The following is a 20,238-nucleotide window of genomic DNA, read 5'->3' as shown; positions in this document are numbered from 1 at the left end:
GAGGGATGGAGTCTCTCTCTCTCACAAACACACTCCTAGAATGCAGACAGTTTTGAGTAGTACAAAAGGCCAGCACTTGATAAAGTTGCAATTGTGTATATTTATGTCCATAACTTAACCTTTTGGAGAAGTACCTGTCTGGTGTAGTGTGTGTCTACCTGATCACCTGCCACTCCCTGTGATCCTAGACCTGTATAATTGATGGTAACTCTATTCTGGAGGTGAGATGGTGTCAGACGACAGACCGACTGAGATATATTGGGGCACCTGTGTTTTTTTGCTGAAGCTGGCAGCCTGCTAGACTCTTTAAAGAGGCGTAGGACTAGGCTAGAATTAAGAGACCAGGGAAGGTTTTGAGAAACTGATCCCGAGTCTGTATTTAGGGGTTACTACTTGAAGTTTCCCCTGACACTGATCTGAGGTCTGATTTGTGTTAGCCAGGATCTCCCTGGGGAGGTATTGGTTGGAATGAGGTGGAGTGAGAAGACTAGGCCAGAACCAGATGAACAAGGATAGACCAAAGCTAGAAGGATAAAGCGTGCGACAGAGGGAGGACCTGGACTGAAATAAAGTGGAGCTAGAACAAAGCTGTCATGGCCAGACAGTCCCAGAGGAGAGGAGAGGTGGACTGTACTGTAGCAGTAGGCTGTGTACCAAATGCCACCCTATTCCCTTTATAGTGCACTACGTTTGACCCGGGCCCACGCATCCATAGAGACTGTAGCAGTATAACAGCAGAGGGACTGAGTCATGCAGTAGCAGCAGTATATTTGGCTGAGGAGAGCAGTGTTCTCTGTAAACAACCATGAACAGGCCAACAACCAGACAAAAGCCCACAACACAACCACATGTCCATCCTCCTGTAGTCTCTCTGGAGTCACAACCCCAACCTCTTTATTTATATTGCTCACTCTATCTTACACCCCCCCCAGTGTAAATGTTTCTCTTTATCAATAATGGAGGTATGAGAAGAGGAGAGCGCTGTGCTCCTTTTCACCAGGAAATGAATAATTCAGCCTGTAGAGACGAGTGCCTGCCTGGGCCTCGCCGTGTGTCCGCTTGGGTGTGTGTGCGCCCGCTCGAGTTGAATGGGCATGTTTCTATGCAAATGTTTTTGTTGTTTAGTTGAGTACTGGGCATTTGCTTTGCCTGCACCTCCTTAAATGATGTAGCGTGTACTGTACAGAATGGTACAAAACCATGTCAAAGTTGAGTACTGTATGTTAGTAGGTATACCCCTTGTCAGGATACTATGCTACTCTGGACATTTATTGCACTACTGTTGAAACTAAATTCAGCTACTGTATGGCTGCGCTCAGTCATATGATGCATGCCCTATGGGCCATAGTCAAAAGTAGTACCCTACTGTATTTAGGGAATAGGGTGTCATTTGGGGTGGAGCCTTATTCAAAGTCTGCTCCTACAACGATCACTCCATCCAAACAAACTCATTGGACCAGAATTGACCTTCTGCTCTCTGGTATGTACACAACTGGTGAGGAGGGGGGAGAGATAGATGGAGGGACAGGGAGAGAGGGAGGAGGGAAGGGTGGAAATCCACAGAGATACAGCATGTAATACATTTAGTCTGTAATTTCCTGCTGGGGTCCCTGTAGTAAAAGGGACTGGAGGCCCCTGTCAGATCCTGCTGGAAGGCATTTCAGTTGGAGGCATACTAACCATTTAAATGAACTAGTTTTAATTTTAGTTTTTGTGTAATTTAAGTAACAAACTTTACTTTTTTGCAGAAATATTAACATATTCCCTACAGATCAAACTCTAATACAAAGCATGTAAGCAAACCAGCTTTGGTATGCAAACAGACAGGGGGAACACACATGCCCACATACATACACAACATGATGCCCCACACACACACCACTTAAGCTGCTGCTACTGTGTATTATCTACCCTGTTGCCTAGTCACTTTAACCTGAGAGAGAGGCTCTTTCACCTGGCTTAGAACCCATGCAACCTCACTACCGGATTAGTCTCTGAATAGTCTATATATGACTGAATATTTATCCACCGTCTTGATCACCTCTCTGACCAACACCCTTCTCCCCGATTTCTCAGTTTGGCCGGGCGGCCAGCTCTAGGAAGAGTCTTGGTGGTTCAAACTTCTTCCATTTGAGAATGATGGAGGCCACTGTGTTCTTAGGGACCTTCAATGCTGCAGAAATGTTTTTTTGTTGGTACCCTTCCCCAGATCTGTGTCTCACACAGTCCTGTCTCAGAGCTCTACGGACAATTCCATAGACCTCATGGCTTGGTTTTTACTGTGACATGCACTGTTAACTGTGGATCCATATAGACAGGTGTGTGCCTTTCCAAATCATTTCCAATCAATCGAATTTTCCACAGGTGGACTCCAATCAAGTTGTAGAAACATCTCAAGGATGATCAATGGAAACAAGAAGCATCTATCTCAAGTCTCAAAGCAAATGATGTGAATACTTATTTCAGTTTATTTTGCAAAAAATTCTAAACCTGTTTTTGCTTTGTCATTATGGGGTTTAATATTTAGATTTTTAAAAAAGTGAAGAGGTCTGAATAGTTTCCGAATGCACTGTAGTGCACGCACTACTGACCAGCGCCCCTTTAGCCATATAGTGCACTACATGTGAAATAGGGTGTCATTTGAGGCACACTAGAACAATAGGCTGTATCTAAATGTTTTCTTCCTGTGTATTGATTATCTAGTGATGTAGTGGGCTGAGAGAAGGTCAATGAGAGGATGTGCCATGTTTCACCTTCTCTCCACCTCTCCTGTTGTAAGCTTGTCAAACGCCTGCCCTGCCCGTGGCTGTCCTAGTTAACGTGCTGACCAGACAGCACGCGCATGTTGATTCTGTCCACCCACACCAGATACGATCAGGACGAACTCTGAACCAACTATATTCATTTGGGGACAGTTATTTTACCTGAAATGCACAAGGTCCTCTACTCTGACAATTAATCCACAGATGAGTGTAAACCAAGTTAGTTTCTAATAATCTCAGCTCCTTCAGGCTTGCTTATTCTTTGGACTTTATGGCGTTTGGAAAACAACTTCAATGTGCATTACCACTACCGACTGGACTGGAGTGTGGACCTCAGTTCGTCTTTCAATCACTCACGTTTGTATATTTCCTAAAAACCAATGAAAAGATGGGAGAGGCGGGACTTGCAGCATGTCAAGTGTCACAAATAGAACCAAGTTCTATTTTAGCGCCTGGCTACGATGATTGATTGAATAACATGTATGTGTACATTTTGCTATGCTGGCTTAGTCTTGTCTGGTCAACATATAAGCCTTGCTACGCTGGCTCAGTCTTGTCTGGTCAACATGTAAGCCTTGCTACGCTGGCTCAGTCTTGTCTGGTCAACATGTAAGCCTTGCTACGCTGGCTCAGTCTTGTCTGGTCAACATGTAAGCCTTGCTACGCTGGCTCAGTCTTGTCTGGTCAACATGTAAGCCTTGCTACGCTGGCTCAGTCTTGTCTGGTCAACATGTAAGCCTTGCTACGCTGGCTCAGTCTTGTCTGGTCAACATGTAAGCCTTGCTACGCTGGCTCAGTCTTGTCTGGTCAACATGTAAGCCTTGCTACGCTGGCTCAGTCTTGTCTGGTCAACATGTAAGCCTTGCTACGCTGGCTCAGTCTTGTCTGGTCAACATGTAAGCCTTGCTACGCTGGCTCAGTCTTGTCTGGTCAACATGTAAGCCTTGCTACGCTGGCTCAGTCTTGTCTGGTCAACATGTAAGCCTTGCTACGCTGGCTCAGTCTTGTCTGGTCAACATGTAAGCCTTGCTACGCTGGCTCAGTCTTGTCTGGTCAACATGTAAGCCTTGCTACGCTGGCTCAGTCTTGTCTGGTCAACATGTAAGCCTTGCTACGCTGGCTCAGTCTTGTCTGGTCAACATGTCAGCCTTGCTACGCTGGCTCAGTCTTGTCTGGTCAACATGTCAGCCTTGCTACACTGGCTCAGTCTTGTCTGGTCAACATGTCAGCCTTGCTATGCAACACTGCTCCCTGCATACCAAACTGTGTGGACATGTTTCCTCTTTTTGACATATCAATGTCTCTGTGAATGTTTAATTTTCTGAATAAACAGTTGATTAAAGTGATGACTTATTGTCTACAGTACAGGTGTACAGCTTGTCTAAAGAGCAAAGTATGTTTTTTTACACCCCAAGATGAGGCTTCACTTCAAGTAGAGATACTGTACAGACTACACAGCAGCCCAATTCTGCTGTTACTTTGAGAGAAGAGTGTGTAGTTTAGAGGGCAAATGCCTGCCATTATACACAGTTACTGTAGATTCTACCACTGTAGCCTGTATCAAGGCTGTTATTCTCCTAGACCAGAAGGCACAAAGGCTACTGTATGTTCTCCCTCGCCATCACACAGCCTACAGCAGCAACTACTTATTAGACTACTTTATTAGCCCAGTCACAGGCGTTTGCCCCAAATAGTACCCTATTCCCAATGTAGTGCACTATTTTTGACCATGTCCTGCAGGGCTCTAAATGCACACTATATCGGGAATAGGGTGCAATCTGGGACGGATGTCAGTGACACAATGGTAGTCAGAGTACTTGCGGAGATGCAGGTTATTTGGCTCCAAGCCCAGAGACAAACCACTGGCCAGCCACAGGATCACACTGAGGAGCTAGAAGGCTACATGTGTTTGGTTGAATACCAGAGGGAGTGCAGCAGCTAATGTAGGTAATCAAATAAATCAAGGTCCAGGATGATTGAACAAATGGACCACCACCGAGCTCTGTGGAGAACAGGGTAGCACAGGGGCTAATGTACAAGGCCATTCTCAGTAGGATACATCGTAGCACAATGTTTAGTCTGTTCTTATTGGACACATGCAGGCTGAACCTCCCTGCTTCACTCAATTTCCAAATGTTTTCCGTTTCCTCTCTACTGAACAGGACTGGAGACTAGATCACACACAGCAGGAAATACTGTTTGAGGGTTAAGCCTGCATGGTATTAGACAGTAGGCTGAATGCTTGTTTTGACCAGTAAATGGTCTAGTGAATACTGGGGATGTGGTGTTACTCTGTAAATAACTGGCCTCTTTGGTGCTGGAGATGGACTGTGTTGCATCTGTGCTGCATCACAGTGACCATCAGACAGAGGACAAGAGAACCATTAGCCATCAGCCTCACTCCCTCACTCAGTCACACACTGATTCAGGTCAGCAAAGGCAGGGATGGAGGGAGTTAAGTAGACAGACCAACAGGGAGGTAAGCGGACGGGGAGGGGAGGTAAGCGGACGGAGAGGGGAGGTAAGCGGACGGAGAGGGGAGGGAAGCGGACGGAGAGGGGAGGTAAGCGGACGGAGAGGGGAGGTAAGCGGACGGAGAGGGGAGGTAAGCGGACGGAGAGGGGAGGTAAGCGGACGGAGAGGGGAGGTAAGCGGACGGAGAGGGGAGGTAAGCGGACGGAGAGGGGAGGTAAGCGGACGGAGAGGGGAGGTAAGCGGACGGAGAGGGGAGGTAAGCGGACGGAGAGGGGAGGTAAGCGGACGGAGAGGGGAGGTAAGCGGACGGAGAGGGGAGGTAAGCGGACAACAGACCGGCAGAGGGAGCTAGGCGGGCGGGCAGGGAGGCGGACAAGCGGGCGGGCAAGCGGGCGGACAGGGAGGCGGGCAAGCGGGCGGACAGGGAGGCGGGCAAGCGGGCGGACAGGGAGGCGGGCGGACAGGGAGGCGGGCAGGGAGGCGGGCAAGCGGGCGGGCAGGGAGGCGGACAAGGGGGCCGGACAGGGAGGCGGACAAGGGGGCCGGACAGGGAGGCGGACAAGCGGGCGGGCAGGGAGGCGGACAAGCGGGCGGGCAGGGAGGCGGACAAGCGGGCGGGCAGGGAGGCGGACAAGCGGGCGGGCAGGGAGGCGGACAAGCGGGCGGACAGGGAGGCGGACAAGCGGGCGGTCAGGGGGGCGGGCAGGGAGGCGGACAAGCGGGCGGACAAGCGGGCGGACAGGGAGGCGGACAAGCGGGTAGGGAGGCGGACAAGCGGGCGGGCAGGGAGGCGGACAAGCGGGTAGGGAGGCGGGCAGGGAGGCGGACAAGCGGGTAGGGAGGCGGACAAGCGGGCGGACAGGGAGGCGGACAAGCGGGCGGGCAGGGAGGCGGACAAGCGGGCGGGCAGGGAGGCGGACAAGCGGGCGGGCAGGGAGGCGGACAAGCGGGCGGACAAGCGGGCGGACAGGGAGGCGGACAAGCGGGTAGGGAGGCGGACAGGGAGGCAGACAAGCGGGTAGGGAGGCAGACAAGCGGGTAGGGAGGCGGACAGGGAGGCAGACAAGCGGGTAGGGAGGCCGACAAGCGGGTAGGGAGGCGGACAGGGAGGCAGACAAGCGGGTAGGGAGGCCGACAAGCGGGTAGGGAGGCGGACAGGGAGGCGGACAAGCGGGTAGGGAGGCGGACAGGGAGGCAGACAAGCGGGTAGGGAGGCCGACAAGCGGGTAGGGAGGCGGACAGGGAGGCGGACAAGCGGGTAGGGAGGCGGACAGGGAGGCGGACAAGCGGGTAGGGAGGCGGACAGGGAGGCGGACAGGGAGGCGGACAAGCGGGTAGGGAGGCGGACAGGGAGGCAGACAAGCGGGTAGGGAGGCGGACAGGGAGGCAGACAAGCGGGTAGGGAGGCCGACAAGCGGGTAGGGAGGCGGACAGGGAGGCAGACAAGCGGGTAGGGAGGCCGACAAGCGGGTAGGGAGGCGGACAGGGAGGCGGACAAGCGGGTAGGGAGGCGGACAGGGAGGCAGACAAGCGGGTAGGGAGGCCGACAAGCGGGTAGGGAGGCGGACAGGGAGGCGGACAAGCGGGTAGGGAGGCGGACAGGGAGGCGGACAAGCGGGTAGGGAGGCGGACAGGGAGGCGGACAGGGAGGCGGACAAGCGGGTAGGGAGGCGGACAAGCGGGTAGGGAGGCGGACAAGCGGGCGGGCAGGGAGGCGGACAAGCGGGCGGGCAGGGAGGCGGACAAGCGGGCGGGCAGGGAGGCGGACAAGCGGGCGGGCAGGGAGGCGGACAAGCGGGTAGGGAGGCGGACAAGCGGGCGGACAGGGAGGCGGACAAGCGGGTAGGGAGGCGGACAAGCGGGTAGGGAGGCGGACAAGCGGGTAGGGAGGCGGACAAGCGGGTAGGGAGGCGGACAAGCGGGTAGGGAGGCGGGCAGGGAGGCGGACAAGCGGGTAGGGAGGCGGACAAGCGGGCGGACAGGGAGGCGGACAAGCGGGCGGGCAGGGAAGCGGACAAGCGGGCGGGCAGGGAGGCGGACAAGCGGGCGGACAGGGAGGCGGACAAGCGGGTAGGGAGGCGGCGGACAGGGAGGCGGACAAGCGGGTAGGGAGGCGTACAGGGAGGCGGACAAGCGGGTAGGGAGGCGGACAAGCGGGCGGGCAGGGAGGCGGACAAGCGGGCGGGCAGGGAGGCGGACAAGCGGGCGGACAGGGAGGCGGACAAGCGGGTAGGGAGGCGTACAGGGAGGCGGACAAGCGGGTAGGGAGGCGGACAGGGAGGCGGACAAGCGGGCAGGGAGGCGGACAAGCGGGGAGGGAAGCAGGGAAAGGGTAATTGGCGTATGTTCCCTTTAAAGCCACGGCTGTTCAAATGGTGTCTGTGTGTGTCATACTCCCACTGTTTCTCTGTCCTCTCTCTATTCTGAGACAGTCCTCATTTTCTCTCAAGGTCATGTGTGTGTAGTCTACCTTTGCTCTCCTTTACTGCTCCTTACTGCTCCCTCTCCCTTTTCCTCTTTCTTTCTGTCATTCCTCTCTCCATGCACTGATTCCCTCTCCTGTTCTTGCTCTCATTCTCTACTTGTCCTGTGTAAACCTGGTCTCCTACTTTATTTCTCTCCCCTTTCCCTGTCTATCTCCTCTCTCTTGCTCTTCTCTTTCTCTCTCTGTCGCTCATCAACCTTGTTCATTGCTTCCCCTTCTCTCGAGGTATCTCCGGTTTCTCCCCCTTTCCCTCCCCCTCCATTCCTTATACCCTGTTCTATCCATTCCTCCCTCTTGTCCCTTCACTCATCACTCTCACCCTGCTCTCTCCCTTTGTCAGTCCCTCTCTCTCACACTCTCTCTTCCTCTCACCCTCTCTTTCAGCTTTTCATCCCCCGCTCTCTCTTGCTGTCCACTCATCCTGCATCACTTTGACATCTCCTAGCTGTCTCTCCTCCTCTCATCCTTCCATCCTCCTGGCACACCTCTCCTCCTTCCATCCTCCTGGCACACCTCTCCTCCATTTCTTATCTGTTTTCCCTCCATCAAAGGCATGGTGGGAAATATGTAAATGTCAGGCAGAGCGCCGAGAGGAAGGGGTTAATTTAGCAGGGGTGTCACTGCTCTCAGGGTGTGTGAGAGGGAGAGACATAACGATTGGTGACAGTACTTAGGATGCCGACTTGAACATTGATGTGCTACTTTTAGATGCTGAATCTGTGTACGTGTTTGTATTGGTGTGCGTGTTGTGTCACCCGTCCTTTAGGTGGTAAACTGAAGCACAGTAAAGTAGAGCAGCACTGACTGACACACAGCTTCTGTTCTCTCTCTCTCCTCCCCTCCAACCTTCTCTTTCTGTTTCCTCTACCCTTCAACTGTTTCCTCTACCCTTCAACTGTTTCCTCTACCCTTCAACTGTTTCCTCTACCCTTCAACCGTTTCCTCTACCCTTCAACCGTTTCCTCTACCCTTCAACCGTTTCCTCTACCCTTCAACCGTTTCCTCTACCCTTCAACCGTCTCCTCTACCCTTCAACCGTCTCCTCTACCCTTCAACCGTCTCCTCTACCCTTCAACCGTCTCCTCTACCCTTCAACCGTCTCCTCTACCCTTCAACCGTCTCCTCTACCCTTCAACCGTCTCCTCTACCCTTCAACCGTCTCCTCTACCCTTCAACCGTCTCCTCTACCCGTCAACCGTCTCCTCTACCCGTCAACCGTCTCCTCTACCCGTCAACCGTTTCCTCTACCCGTCAACCGTTTCCTCTACCCGTCAACCGTTTCCTCTACCCGTCAACCGTTTCCTCTACCCGTCAACCGTCTCAAATCAAATGTTATTTGTCACATGATAAAGAACAGGTGTAGACTAACAGTGAAGTTGTTACTAACAGGCCCTTCCCAACAATGCAGAGAGGGAGAAAAGACATGTAATCGAAAAGGGGACTAGGTAACAGGATAGACTAAACAGTAACAGGATAGACTAAACAGTAACATGATAGACTAAACGGTAACTGGATAGACTAAACGGTAACAGGATAGACTAAACAGTAACAGGATAGACTAAACGGTAACAGGATAGACTAAACGGTAACAGGATAGACTAAACGGTAACAGGATAGACTAAACAGTAACAGGATAGACTAAACAGTAACATGATAGACTAAACAGTAACAGCAGTGTATGTGGTGAGTAATAGAAAAGGGGACTAGGTAACAGGATAGACTAAACAGTAACAGGATAGACTAAACAGTAACAGGATAGACTAAACAGTAACAGGATAGACTAAACAGTAACAGGATAGACTAAACAGTAACAGCAGCGTATGTGATGAGTAATAGAAAAGGGACTAGGTAACAGGATAGACTAAACAGTAACAGGATAGACTAAACAGTAACAGACTAAACAGTAACAGCAGCATATGTGATGAGTATTAGAAAAGGGGACTAGGTAACAGGATAGACTAAACAGTAACAGGATAGACTAAACAGTAACAGCAGCATATGTGATGAGTATTAGAAAAGGGGACTAGGTAACAGGATAGACTAAACAGTAACAGGATAGACTAAACAGTAACAGGATACACTAAACAGTAACAGGATAGACTAAACGGTAACAGGATAGACTAAACGGTAACAGGATAGACTAAACGGTAACAGGATAGACTAAACAGTAACAGGATAGACTAAACGGTAACAGGATAGACTAAACGGTAACAGGATAGACTAAACGGTAACAGGATAGACTAAACGGTAACAGGATAGACTAAACAGTAACAGGATAGACTAAACAGTAACAGGATAGACTAAACAGTAACAGGATAGACTAAACAGTAACAGCAGCGTATGTGATGAGTATTAGAAAAGGGGACTAGGTAACAGGATAGACTAAACAGTAACAGGATAGACTAAACAGTAACAGGATAGACTAAACAGTAACAGGATAGACTAAACAGTAACAGCAGTGTATGTGATGAGTATTAGAAAAGGGGACTAGGTAACAGGATAGACTAAACAGTAACAGGATAGACTAAACAGTAACAGGATAGACTAAACAGTAACAGCAGCGTATGTGATGAGTATTAGAAAAGGGGACTAGGTAACAGGATAGACTAAACAGTAACAGGATAGACTAAACAGTAACAGGATACACTAAACAGTAACAGGATAGACTAAACAGTAACAGGATAGACCAAACAGTAACAGGATAGACTAAACGGTAACAGGATAGACTAAACGGTAACAGGATAGACTAAACGGTAACAGGATAGACTAAACAGTAACAGGATAGACTAAACGGTAACAGGATAGACTAAACGGTAACAGGATAGACTAAACGGTAACAGGATAGACTAAACGGTAACAGGATAGACTAAACAGTAACAGGATAGACTAAACAGTAACAGGATAGACTAAACAGTAACAGCAGCGTATGTGATGAGTAATAGAAAAGGGGACTAGGTAACAGGATAGACTAAACAGTAACAGGATAGACTAAACAGTAACAGGATAGACTAAACAGTAACAGGATAGACTAAACAGTAACAGGATAGACTAAACAGTAACAGCAGCGTATGTGATGAGTATTAGAAAAGGGGACTAGGTAACAGGATAGACTAAACAGTAACAGGATAGACTAAACAGTAACAGGATAGACTAAACAGTAACAGCAGTGTATGTGATGAGTATTAGAAAAGGGGACTAGGTAACAGGATAGACTAAACAGTAACAGGATAGACTAAACAGTAACAGGATAGACTAAACAGTAACAGCAGCGTATGTGATGAGTATTAGAAAAGGGGACTAGGTAACAGGATAGACTAAACGGTAACAGGATAGACTAAACAGTAACAGGATAGACTAAACAGTAACATGATAGACTAAACAGTAACAGGATAGACTAAACAGTAACAGGATAGACTAAACAGTAACAGGATAGACTAAACAGTAACAGGATAGACTAAACAGTAACAGACTAAACAGTAACAACAGTGTATGTGATGAGTATTAGAAAAGGGGACACAGTAACAGGATAGACTAAACAGTAACAGGATAGACTAAACAGTAACAGGATAGACTAAACAGCAACAGGATAGACTAAACAGTAACAGACTAAACAGTAACAACAGTGTATGTGATGAGTATTAGAAAAGGGGACTAGGTAACAGGATAGACTAAACAGTAACAGGATAGACTAAACAGTAACAGGATAGACTAAACAGTAACAGGATAGACTAAACAGTAACAGGATAGACTAAACAGTAACAGGATAGACTAAACAGTAACAGCAGCGTATGTGATGAGTATTAGAAAAGGGGACTAGGTAACAGGATAGACTAAACAGTAACAGGATAGACTAAACAGTAACATGATAGACTAAACAGTAACAGGATAGACTAAACAGTAACAGGATAGACTAAACAGTAACAGGATAGACTAAACAGTAACAGACTAAACAGTAACAACAGTGTATGTGATGAGTATTAGAAAAGGGGACTAGGTAACAGGATAGACTAAACAGTAACAGGATAGACTAAACAGTAACAGGATAGACTAAACAGTAACAGGATAGACTAAACAGTAACAGACTAAACAGTAACAACAGTGTATGTGATGAGTATTAGAAAAGGGGACTAGGTAACAGGATAGACTAAACAGTAACAGGATAGACTAAACAGTAACAGGATAGACTAAACAGTAACAGGATAGACTAAACGGTAACAGACTAAACAGTAACAACAGTGTATGTGATGAGTATTAGAAAAGGGGACTAGGTAACAGGATAGACTAAACAGTAACAGGATAGACTAAACAGTAACAGGATAGACTAAACAGTAACAGGATAGACTAAACAGTAACAGGATAGACTAAACAGTAACAGCAGCGTATGTGATGAGTATTAGAAAAGGGGACTAGGTAACAGGATAGACTAAACAGTAACAGGATAGACTAAACAGTAACAGGATAGACTAAACAGTAACAGGATAGACTAAACAGTAACAGGATAGACTAAACAGTAACAGCAGCGTATGTGATGAGTAATAGAAAAGGGGACTAGGTAACAGGATAGACTAAACAGTAACAGGATAGACTAAACAGTAACAGGATAGACTAAACAGTAACAGCAGCGTATGTGATGACTATTAGAAAAGGGGACTAGGTAACAGGATAGACTAAACAGTAACAGGATAGACTAAACAGTAACAGCAGCGTATGTGATGAGTATTAGAAAAGGGGACTAGGTAACAGGATAGACTAAACAGTAACAGGATAGACTGCAGTGTATGTGATGAGTCAAGAGTTCACGCAAAAAAGGTCAATGCAGTAACTCCGAGTAGCTATTGGTTAACTACACTGATCAAAAATATAAATGCAACATGTAAAGTGTTGGTCCCATGTTTCATGAGCTGAAATAAAAGATCCCAGAATTTTTACATTTGCACAAAAAGCTTATTTTTGTGGCCAAATTGGTTTACATCCCTGTTAGTGAGCATTTTGTCCTTTGCCAAGATAATCCATCCACCTGCCTGGTGTGATATATCAAGAAGCTGATTTAAACAAACGCCTAAAATAGTCTTATTGCTGGGGGGTAGAAGATGTACAGGGTCTTGTTGGTTCCAGACTTCAATCCTCTCTATCGATCTCTTTTATATATGTTCTCTTTTTATATTAGTTTTCTGTTTAAGGCATCCTTACCGTAGCAACACAGCACACACATCATAAATAATCTAGTCAACCCTTGTCGTTCTAATGATAGTCTACAACCCCGTGGGGTTAGTCATTTCAGGGGGTGGGTTATATTTTATATCCCTGGGGGGGTTTGGATGTCTCAAACCATTCCTCTCATCTCCCTCTCATCTTGGAGAGAGTTAAACTGGGTTGGTTTTCCTCTTATTGCTCTGTCTGTGACTGACAGCAGGCAGGCTTTCCTCAGCCCTGTCCCTCTGGGCTTTCTGCCTGCCTTACTTCCTGCCTGCCTGCCTCCCTGGGATTACAAAGTGTGTGTGTGTGCGCACACATCAATACAGGTCTGTGTAATGACCTGTGGCGTGCAAGGTTGACTCAATTAATACTCCCCAGTGGAGACGAGCAATCCTGGGTATCAATAGCCCTCCATGCCTCCCTCCTTCCCTCTCTAGAGCCGAGCAGGTCCCATAGCTAATCTGTAGTTGGTCTATCTCCTGCAGGTGGCTTGAAGTCAGGCTGCTGCCTGATCCCTCCCAAACACCTAGATCACACAGCAGTAGGCCCCTACACTAGGACACAATACACACTGGTCTTAAAGGTCTGGAGAGGCACTAGGATCCAGCTAGAACACACTCAGATTCTGAACCCTTCACCCCTCATGAGGGGAATACCAGTGCTTCTGGCTCTTCGATCATGGCAGCAGAGTCTCCAGGTGGTTGTAAAGAGGTTATGGTTATGTGGTTGCAGAAGGGTTATTTTGTGGTTTGAGTCTGACATTGGGTTGGTGCTGGGAGAGTCGGTGGGTAATTCTAGGAAATGCCTTGCTTGTTTTCTTTCGCTATCTTTTTTTCTCTCTCTCTCTCGCTCTTCCTGTTTAAAGACCATGACCAGGTAGGCTGTGTGGATTGCTCATAACCACCACCAGAGAAGAGCGTCAGTCTGGGCCTTTGACTCGTGTCTCTATAGGGATGGTGTGTTTTCCACCCCACCTTCTTCTCTAGTTTCTGTTTCTTCACTCAGAGCGGATGAACAAACCAGTAGAACCAGTTATGACGCTAAAATAGATTTTGGTATCAATCACGTGGGTGTGTGCATCATGTTAAGAAGCCTGTGGCTTTATAATATGGGAACACATACACGCAGAGAGCGAGAGATTGAAATGTTGGCAAACATTGACAGGTGTGTCGCAGCCGATAATTTTGTCTTTACGTAGAATAGGTAGATCAGACACACACCGATGCACACTCGTTCATACAGTTAATTACATTTTCACGCAGACATGCATGAAAGACACCCTCTGGTGACTTGTCAGGACGCTGTGGACCTGATAATGTAGGAAAACATGTACACAAACACACACCAATCCTTGTACACAGTGTGTGTGTGTGAGCCCAGAGTAAATAGCTGGTTCTAGATAAGCATAAGCCATCCAAATGATTTATGACCTGTGTGGAGCGGACTGGGCTTTTTCCTCATCACTACATGTCCTGTTTCCTCCACTCATCGGCCGCACACACACCCCTCTAGCACACTCCTGGAGCGTTGACCTACTTGCTTACTGTAGGTAGTCTTAATGGTGAACCAGACGATTCCACAGAACTATAATCTGTCATCGGACAGACTAGGGCCTGGTCACAATAGTGCCAACAAGCTTCCTCTCCTCATCAGGCAGGCTGGGGCCTGGTCTCAATAGACTCAACAAGCTTCCTCTCCTACTCACCTCTCCTTCATGGCCTCTGACAAAGAACAGGAAGGGGAAAACAGGAAGGTGCTCTAACGTTCTCTCCTCTTCCTCCCAGGGGCATTGTCTCAGCAGGTGAAGGTGGAACCGGAAGTGATGTCCTACCCCAGCCAGGCGGTCAACCTGAGGTGTGCCTTCGCAGATGCTGGAGTGATACAGCTCACACAGGTCAGTGTCAGACAGGAACTCATATGTAGACAAATGGATATGTTTTTACAACATGAGAAGAAAGTCCTAAATGATCAGACACACATACAGGAACTAATGTCTGGACTCATGGCTTTTACTGTCATAACAATTTACATCCATTAACACGAGAACATTCTACATTATTATTAAGACACTTGATCATCCAAGTTTACATGCACTATACATGGATTGTCTGATATTTGAATTGAAAGCTTTTATCTACTGTAGTGGGGCGGCAGGTAGTCTAGTGTTTAGAGCGTTGGGCCAGTAACTGAAAGGTTGCTGGATCGAATCCCCGAGCTGGCAAGGTAAAAATCTGTCGTTCTGCCTCTGAACAAGGCAGTTATAACCCACTGTTCCCTGGTAGGCCGTCATTGTAAATAATAATTTGTTCTTAACTGACTTGCCTAGTTAAATGAAGGTTAAATAAATCAAATGAAAGATGGTAATATATGTTCACAAAGACAAGAGTAGGAGTCGTTTATTCACCCCTTTTCTCCATCTGACAGGTTGTGTAATATTTGAATGAATGAACTTGACTCTACTACGCAGGTGTCCTGGATCTATGAGCCGAAGGAGGGCGAGCGGCTCAACATCGCCGTGTACCACCCTAACTTTGGGGCAAGTTACCCCACATCGCCCCTGAAGGGGCGGGTCCGCTTCACGACAGAGCCCCCCTCCCTCAGCAACCCCTCCATCCAGATCTCAGACGTCAAGATGAGTGACGAGGGGAAATACATCTGTGAATACGCCACCTACCCCAGTGGCAACGAACAGGGTGTCACCTCCCTCGTCATGCTAGGTAGGACCGTGTGTGGGTGTCCATGTTCTATTATGTATCTGTGAATACGCCACCTACCCCAGTGGCAACGAACAGGGTGTCACCTCCCTCGTCATGCTAGGTAGGACCGTGTGTGGGTGTGCGTGTCCATGTTCTATTATGTATCTGTGAATACGCCACCTACCCCAGTGGTAACGAACAGGGTGTCACCTCCCTCGTCATGCTAGGTAGGACCGTGTGTGGGTGTGTGTGTCCATGTTCTATTATGTATCTGTGAATACGCCACCTACCCCAGTGGTAACGAACAGGGTGTCACCTCCCTCGTCATGCTAGGTAGGACCGTGTGTGGGTGTGTGTGTGTCCATGTTCTATTATGTATCTGTGAATACCTCACCTACCCCAGTGGTAACGAACAGGGTGTCACCTCCCTCGTCATGCTAGGTAGGACCGTGTGTGGGTGTGTGTGTCCATGTTCTATTATGTATCTGTGAATACGCCACCTACCCCAGTGGCAACGAACAGGGTGTCACCTCCCTCGTCATGCTAGGTAGGACCGTGTGTGTGTCCATGTTCTATTATGTATCTGTGAATACGCCACCTACCCCAGCGGCAACGAACAGGGTGTCACCTCCCTCGTCATGCTAGGTAGGACCGTGTGTAGGTGTGCGTGTCCATGTTCTATTATGTATCTGTGAATACGCCACCTACCCCAGCGGCAACGAACAGGGTGTCACCTCCCTCGTCATGCTAGGTAGGACCGTGTGTAGGTGTGCGTGTCCATGTTCTATTATGTATCTGTGAATACGCCACCTACCCCAGCGGCAACGAACAGGGTGTCACCTCCCTCGTCATGCTAGGTAGGACCGTGTGTAGGTGTGCGTGTCCATGTTCTATTATGTATCTGTGAATACGCCACCTACCCCAGTGGTAACGAACAGGGTGTCACCTCCCTCGTCATGCTAGGTAGGACCGTGTGTGGGTGTGTGTGTCCATGTTCTATTATGTATCTGTGAATACGCCACCTACCCCAGCGGCAACGAACAGGGTGTCACCTCCCTCGTCATGCTAGGTAGGACTGTGTGTGTGTGTTCTGTTTCCTTAGTCTGTGTGTGTGTATCCATGTTCTATTATGTATATGTGTACGTGCTCTCGTGCCTCCTCCGACCTCTACCCTGCCCGTGCAGTTTGATTGCTATTAGAAGTAGAGGTCGACCGATTATGATTTTCTTCCACGCCGATACCGATTTATTGGAGGACCAAAAAAAGCCGATACTGATTAATCGGACGATTTTGATTTAATTTTGATTTATTTATTTGTAATAATGACAATTACAACAATACTGAATGAACACTTATTTTAACTTAATATAATACATCAATAAAATAAATTTAGCCTCAAATAAATAATAAAACATGTTCAATTTGGTTTAAATAACGGAAAAACAAAGTGTTGGAGAAGAAAGTGAAAGTGCAATATGTGCCATGTAAAAAAGGTAACGTTTAAGTTCCTTGCTCAGAACATGAGAACATATGAAAGCTGGTGGTTCCTTTTAACATGAGTCTTCAATATTCCCAGGTAAGAAGTTTTAGGTTGTAGTTATTGGACTATTTCTCTCTATACCATTTGTATTTAATATACCTTTGACTATTGGATGTTCTTATAGGCACTTCTGTAGCTCAGTTGGTAGAGCATGGCGCTTGTAACGCCAGGGTAGTGGGTTCGATCCCCGGGACCACCCATACGTAGAATGTATGCACACATGACTGTAAGTCGCTTTGGATAAAAGCGTCTGCTAAATGGCATATATTATAGTATTGCCAGTGTAACAGTATAGCTTCCGTCCCTCTCCTCGCTCCTACCTGGGCTCGAACCAGGAACACATTGACAACAGCCACCCTCGAAGCAGCGTTACCCATGCAGAGCAAGCGGAACAACCACTCCAAGTCTCAGAGCGAGTGATGTTTGAAACACTATTAGCGCTCACCCCGCTAACTAGCTAGCCATTTCACATCGGTTACACCAGCCTAATCTCGGGAGTTGATAGGCTTGAAGTCATAAACAGTGCAATGCTTGAAGCACAGGGAAGAGCTGCTGGCAAAATGCAGGAAAGTGCTGTTTGAATGAATACTTACGAGCCTGCTGGTGCCTACCATCACTCAGTCAGACTGCTCTATCAAATCATAGACTTAATTATAACATAACACACAGAAATACGAGCCTTAGTTTCCGGATTCGACCAGATTAATGACCTATCATTTATTTTTTCAGTGAAATACGGAACCGTTCCGTATTTTATCGAAAAAGTGGCATCCCTAAGTGTAAATATTGCTGTTACATTGCACAACCTTTAATGTTATGTCATAATTACGTAAAATTCTGCCAAATTAGTTTGCAATGAGCCAGGCGGCACAAACTGTTGTATATACCCTGACTCTGTGTGCAATGACCGCAAGAGAAGTGACACAATTTCACCTGGTTAATATTTCCTGCTAACCTGGATTTCTTTTAGCTAAATATGCAGGTTTAAAAATATATACTTCTGTGTATTGATTTTAAGAAAGGCATTGGTGTTTATGGTTAGGTACACGTTGGAGCAACGACAGCCCTTTTTCTTGTATGCGCACCGCATCGATTATATGCAACGCAGGACACGCTAGACAAACTAGTAATATCATCAACCATGTGTAGTTATAACTAGTGATTATGATTGATTGATTGTTTTTTATATGATAAGTTTAATGCTAGCTAGTGTAGATAATACTTTGATAACCATACATATGCTTGAAGGCCGTGACAGGCCTCTATACCTAATGCTTCAGACCTTAGTAACAAAGGGCATAAACAAACGGAGATTACTAATATGTTTGCTATAATGTTGCTGTAAACTGTCTTGGGTGCGCCTCTGCAAATGTTTCCACACATAGTCACGAAAACAGGAAGAGGGCCAAACCACAAGACTGGAGAAGTTGCATCTCGTGAGGACATAACTGCTGATGACAGGAACACACACACACACACACACTAACTGCCGAGGACACACAGATAAGACATACACCCACACATTGGGAGGAAGAGACACAGCCTTGACTTGCAGACACAAGCACACACACCCCACCCAGATACATTCACATTTAGAACCACACACCCAGCATTAAGCCTCAAGGGATCTTTTAGAACCACACACCCAGCATTAAGCCTCAAGGGATCTTTTAGAACCACACACCCAGCATTAAGCCTCAAGGGATCTTTTAGAACCACACACCCAGCATTAAGCCTCAAGGGATCTTGGGCGTATCTGCTTTTGACATATGTACGCTAGTTGCGCAACGCAAAACAGACATTAAGCGGGAACATTTTGAAACAATGTCAACAACAACCTTGGACCAATAAGGAGAGACAAGGCCCGGGTTTGGACCAATCCGAGGACCAGACCTTCCAGAATCAACCTACTTTCTGTACTGTATAAAACATGTATGCTGTCTAAATTAGGGGCTCTCTTTTTCTGACTCCCTCTGAGTTCGAGGAACAGAGCCCGTATACGCTGTACACAATACTTTTACTCTGAATAAACTGCAGATTGTTAAACTTTAGCTCCTCGTCTGAACTGATCCTTGACCGACTCGCTCACCTAAGTATCTCACCTTTTATCAACACTAGCAACTTACCGTGGCTTCTTACTGCGGTACGCATTCGCGTAACAGGCAGGCTCCTCGTGAGGCAGGTGGTTAGAGTGTTGGACTAGTTAACCGTAAGGTTGCAAGATTGAATCCCTGAGCTGACAAGCTGACATCTGTTGTTCTACCCTGAACAAGGCAGTTAACCCACCGTTCCTAGATCGTCATTGAAAATAAGAATGTGTTCTTAACTGACTTGTCTCGTTAAATAAATGTGTAAAAAAATAAAACTAAATAGGCGTCCAAAAATACCGATTTTCGATTGTTATGAAAACGTGAAATCGGCCCTAATTAATCGGCCATTCCGATTAATCGGTCGACCTCTAATTAGAACTAGTATTGTCAGATCAATTGTGTTTCTGTTAATGCGTTAGAATCATTGCTCTAACCTGGGCGCAGCTCCCCTCTCTCTCCTCTGGCGTTTATTGATCCGGCTGCTTGTCATGCTTGGTGTCGGCTCTTGTCCTGATTGCTCTACTCACATTCAACAGCCATGGAGAGGGAGGGAACAAACAGTTATTCTGTCTTGTTTTTGCCGGTCTAGTCGTTTATCAATATTGGTATTCATTCATTATTCTCTGTTCCCTTCATCAGCCAAACCCAGGAACTCTGCCTCCGGGGTAACAGTGATAGCCTCCACTGTCGCCACGGGAGCCAAGCCGGTTGTTGTGGCCCGCTGTGCGTCGGCCGACGGTCGTCCTGCCGCCCAGATCGCTTGGGTGACGGCTGTCAATGGCAACGCTACCTCCGCCTCTACGGCGGGCGCTGACAACACCGTGACGGTATCCAGCCAGTACATGCTGGTTCCCACAGCAGCAGACAACGGCAAAGACATCAGCTGTTTGGTGTCCCATCGAACCCAGGCCAAGCCTGAGAGCTTCCTGATGAAACTGGCCATCGAATGTAAGGCCACTGCACACACTGGTGCACACATGCATCACACACACAC

At 47.7% G+C, this 20,238-nt stretch overlaps 1 protein-coding gene across 1 annotated transcript in view; it reads left to right on the top strand.

The window, feature by feature from the left end:
• Positions 1 to 20,238, top strand: part of LOC123997875 (nectin-2-like) — a 98,958-nt gene that overhangs the window by 29,044 nt on the left and 49,676 nt on the right. Inside the window, exons 2-4 of the mRNA XM_046302522.1 lie at positions 14,703 to 14,812; positions 15,386 to 15,635; positions 19,884 to 20,192. Coding sequence (XP_046158478.1) covers positions 14,703 to 14,812; positions 15,386 to 15,635; positions 19,884 to 20,192 — 669 coding nt within the window. The remainder of the gene's footprint in view (positions 1 to 14,702; positions 14,813 to 15,385; positions 15,636 to 19,883; positions 20,193 to 20,238) is intronic.

The sequence above is a fragment of the Oncorhynchus gorbuscha genome, linkage group LG15, assembly GCF_021184085.1.
Source record: "Oncorhynchus gorbuscha isolate QuinsamMale2020 ecotype Even-year linkage group LG15, OgorEven_v1.0, whole genome shotgun sequence".
Taxonomy (NCBI): domain Eukaryota; kingdom Metazoa; phylum Chordata; class Actinopteri; order Salmoniformes; family Salmonidae; genus Oncorhynchus; species Oncorhynchus gorbuscha.
The sequence above is the reverse complement of the archived record's forward strand: the minus strand, read 5'-3'. Positions and strand labels throughout refer to the sequence as shown.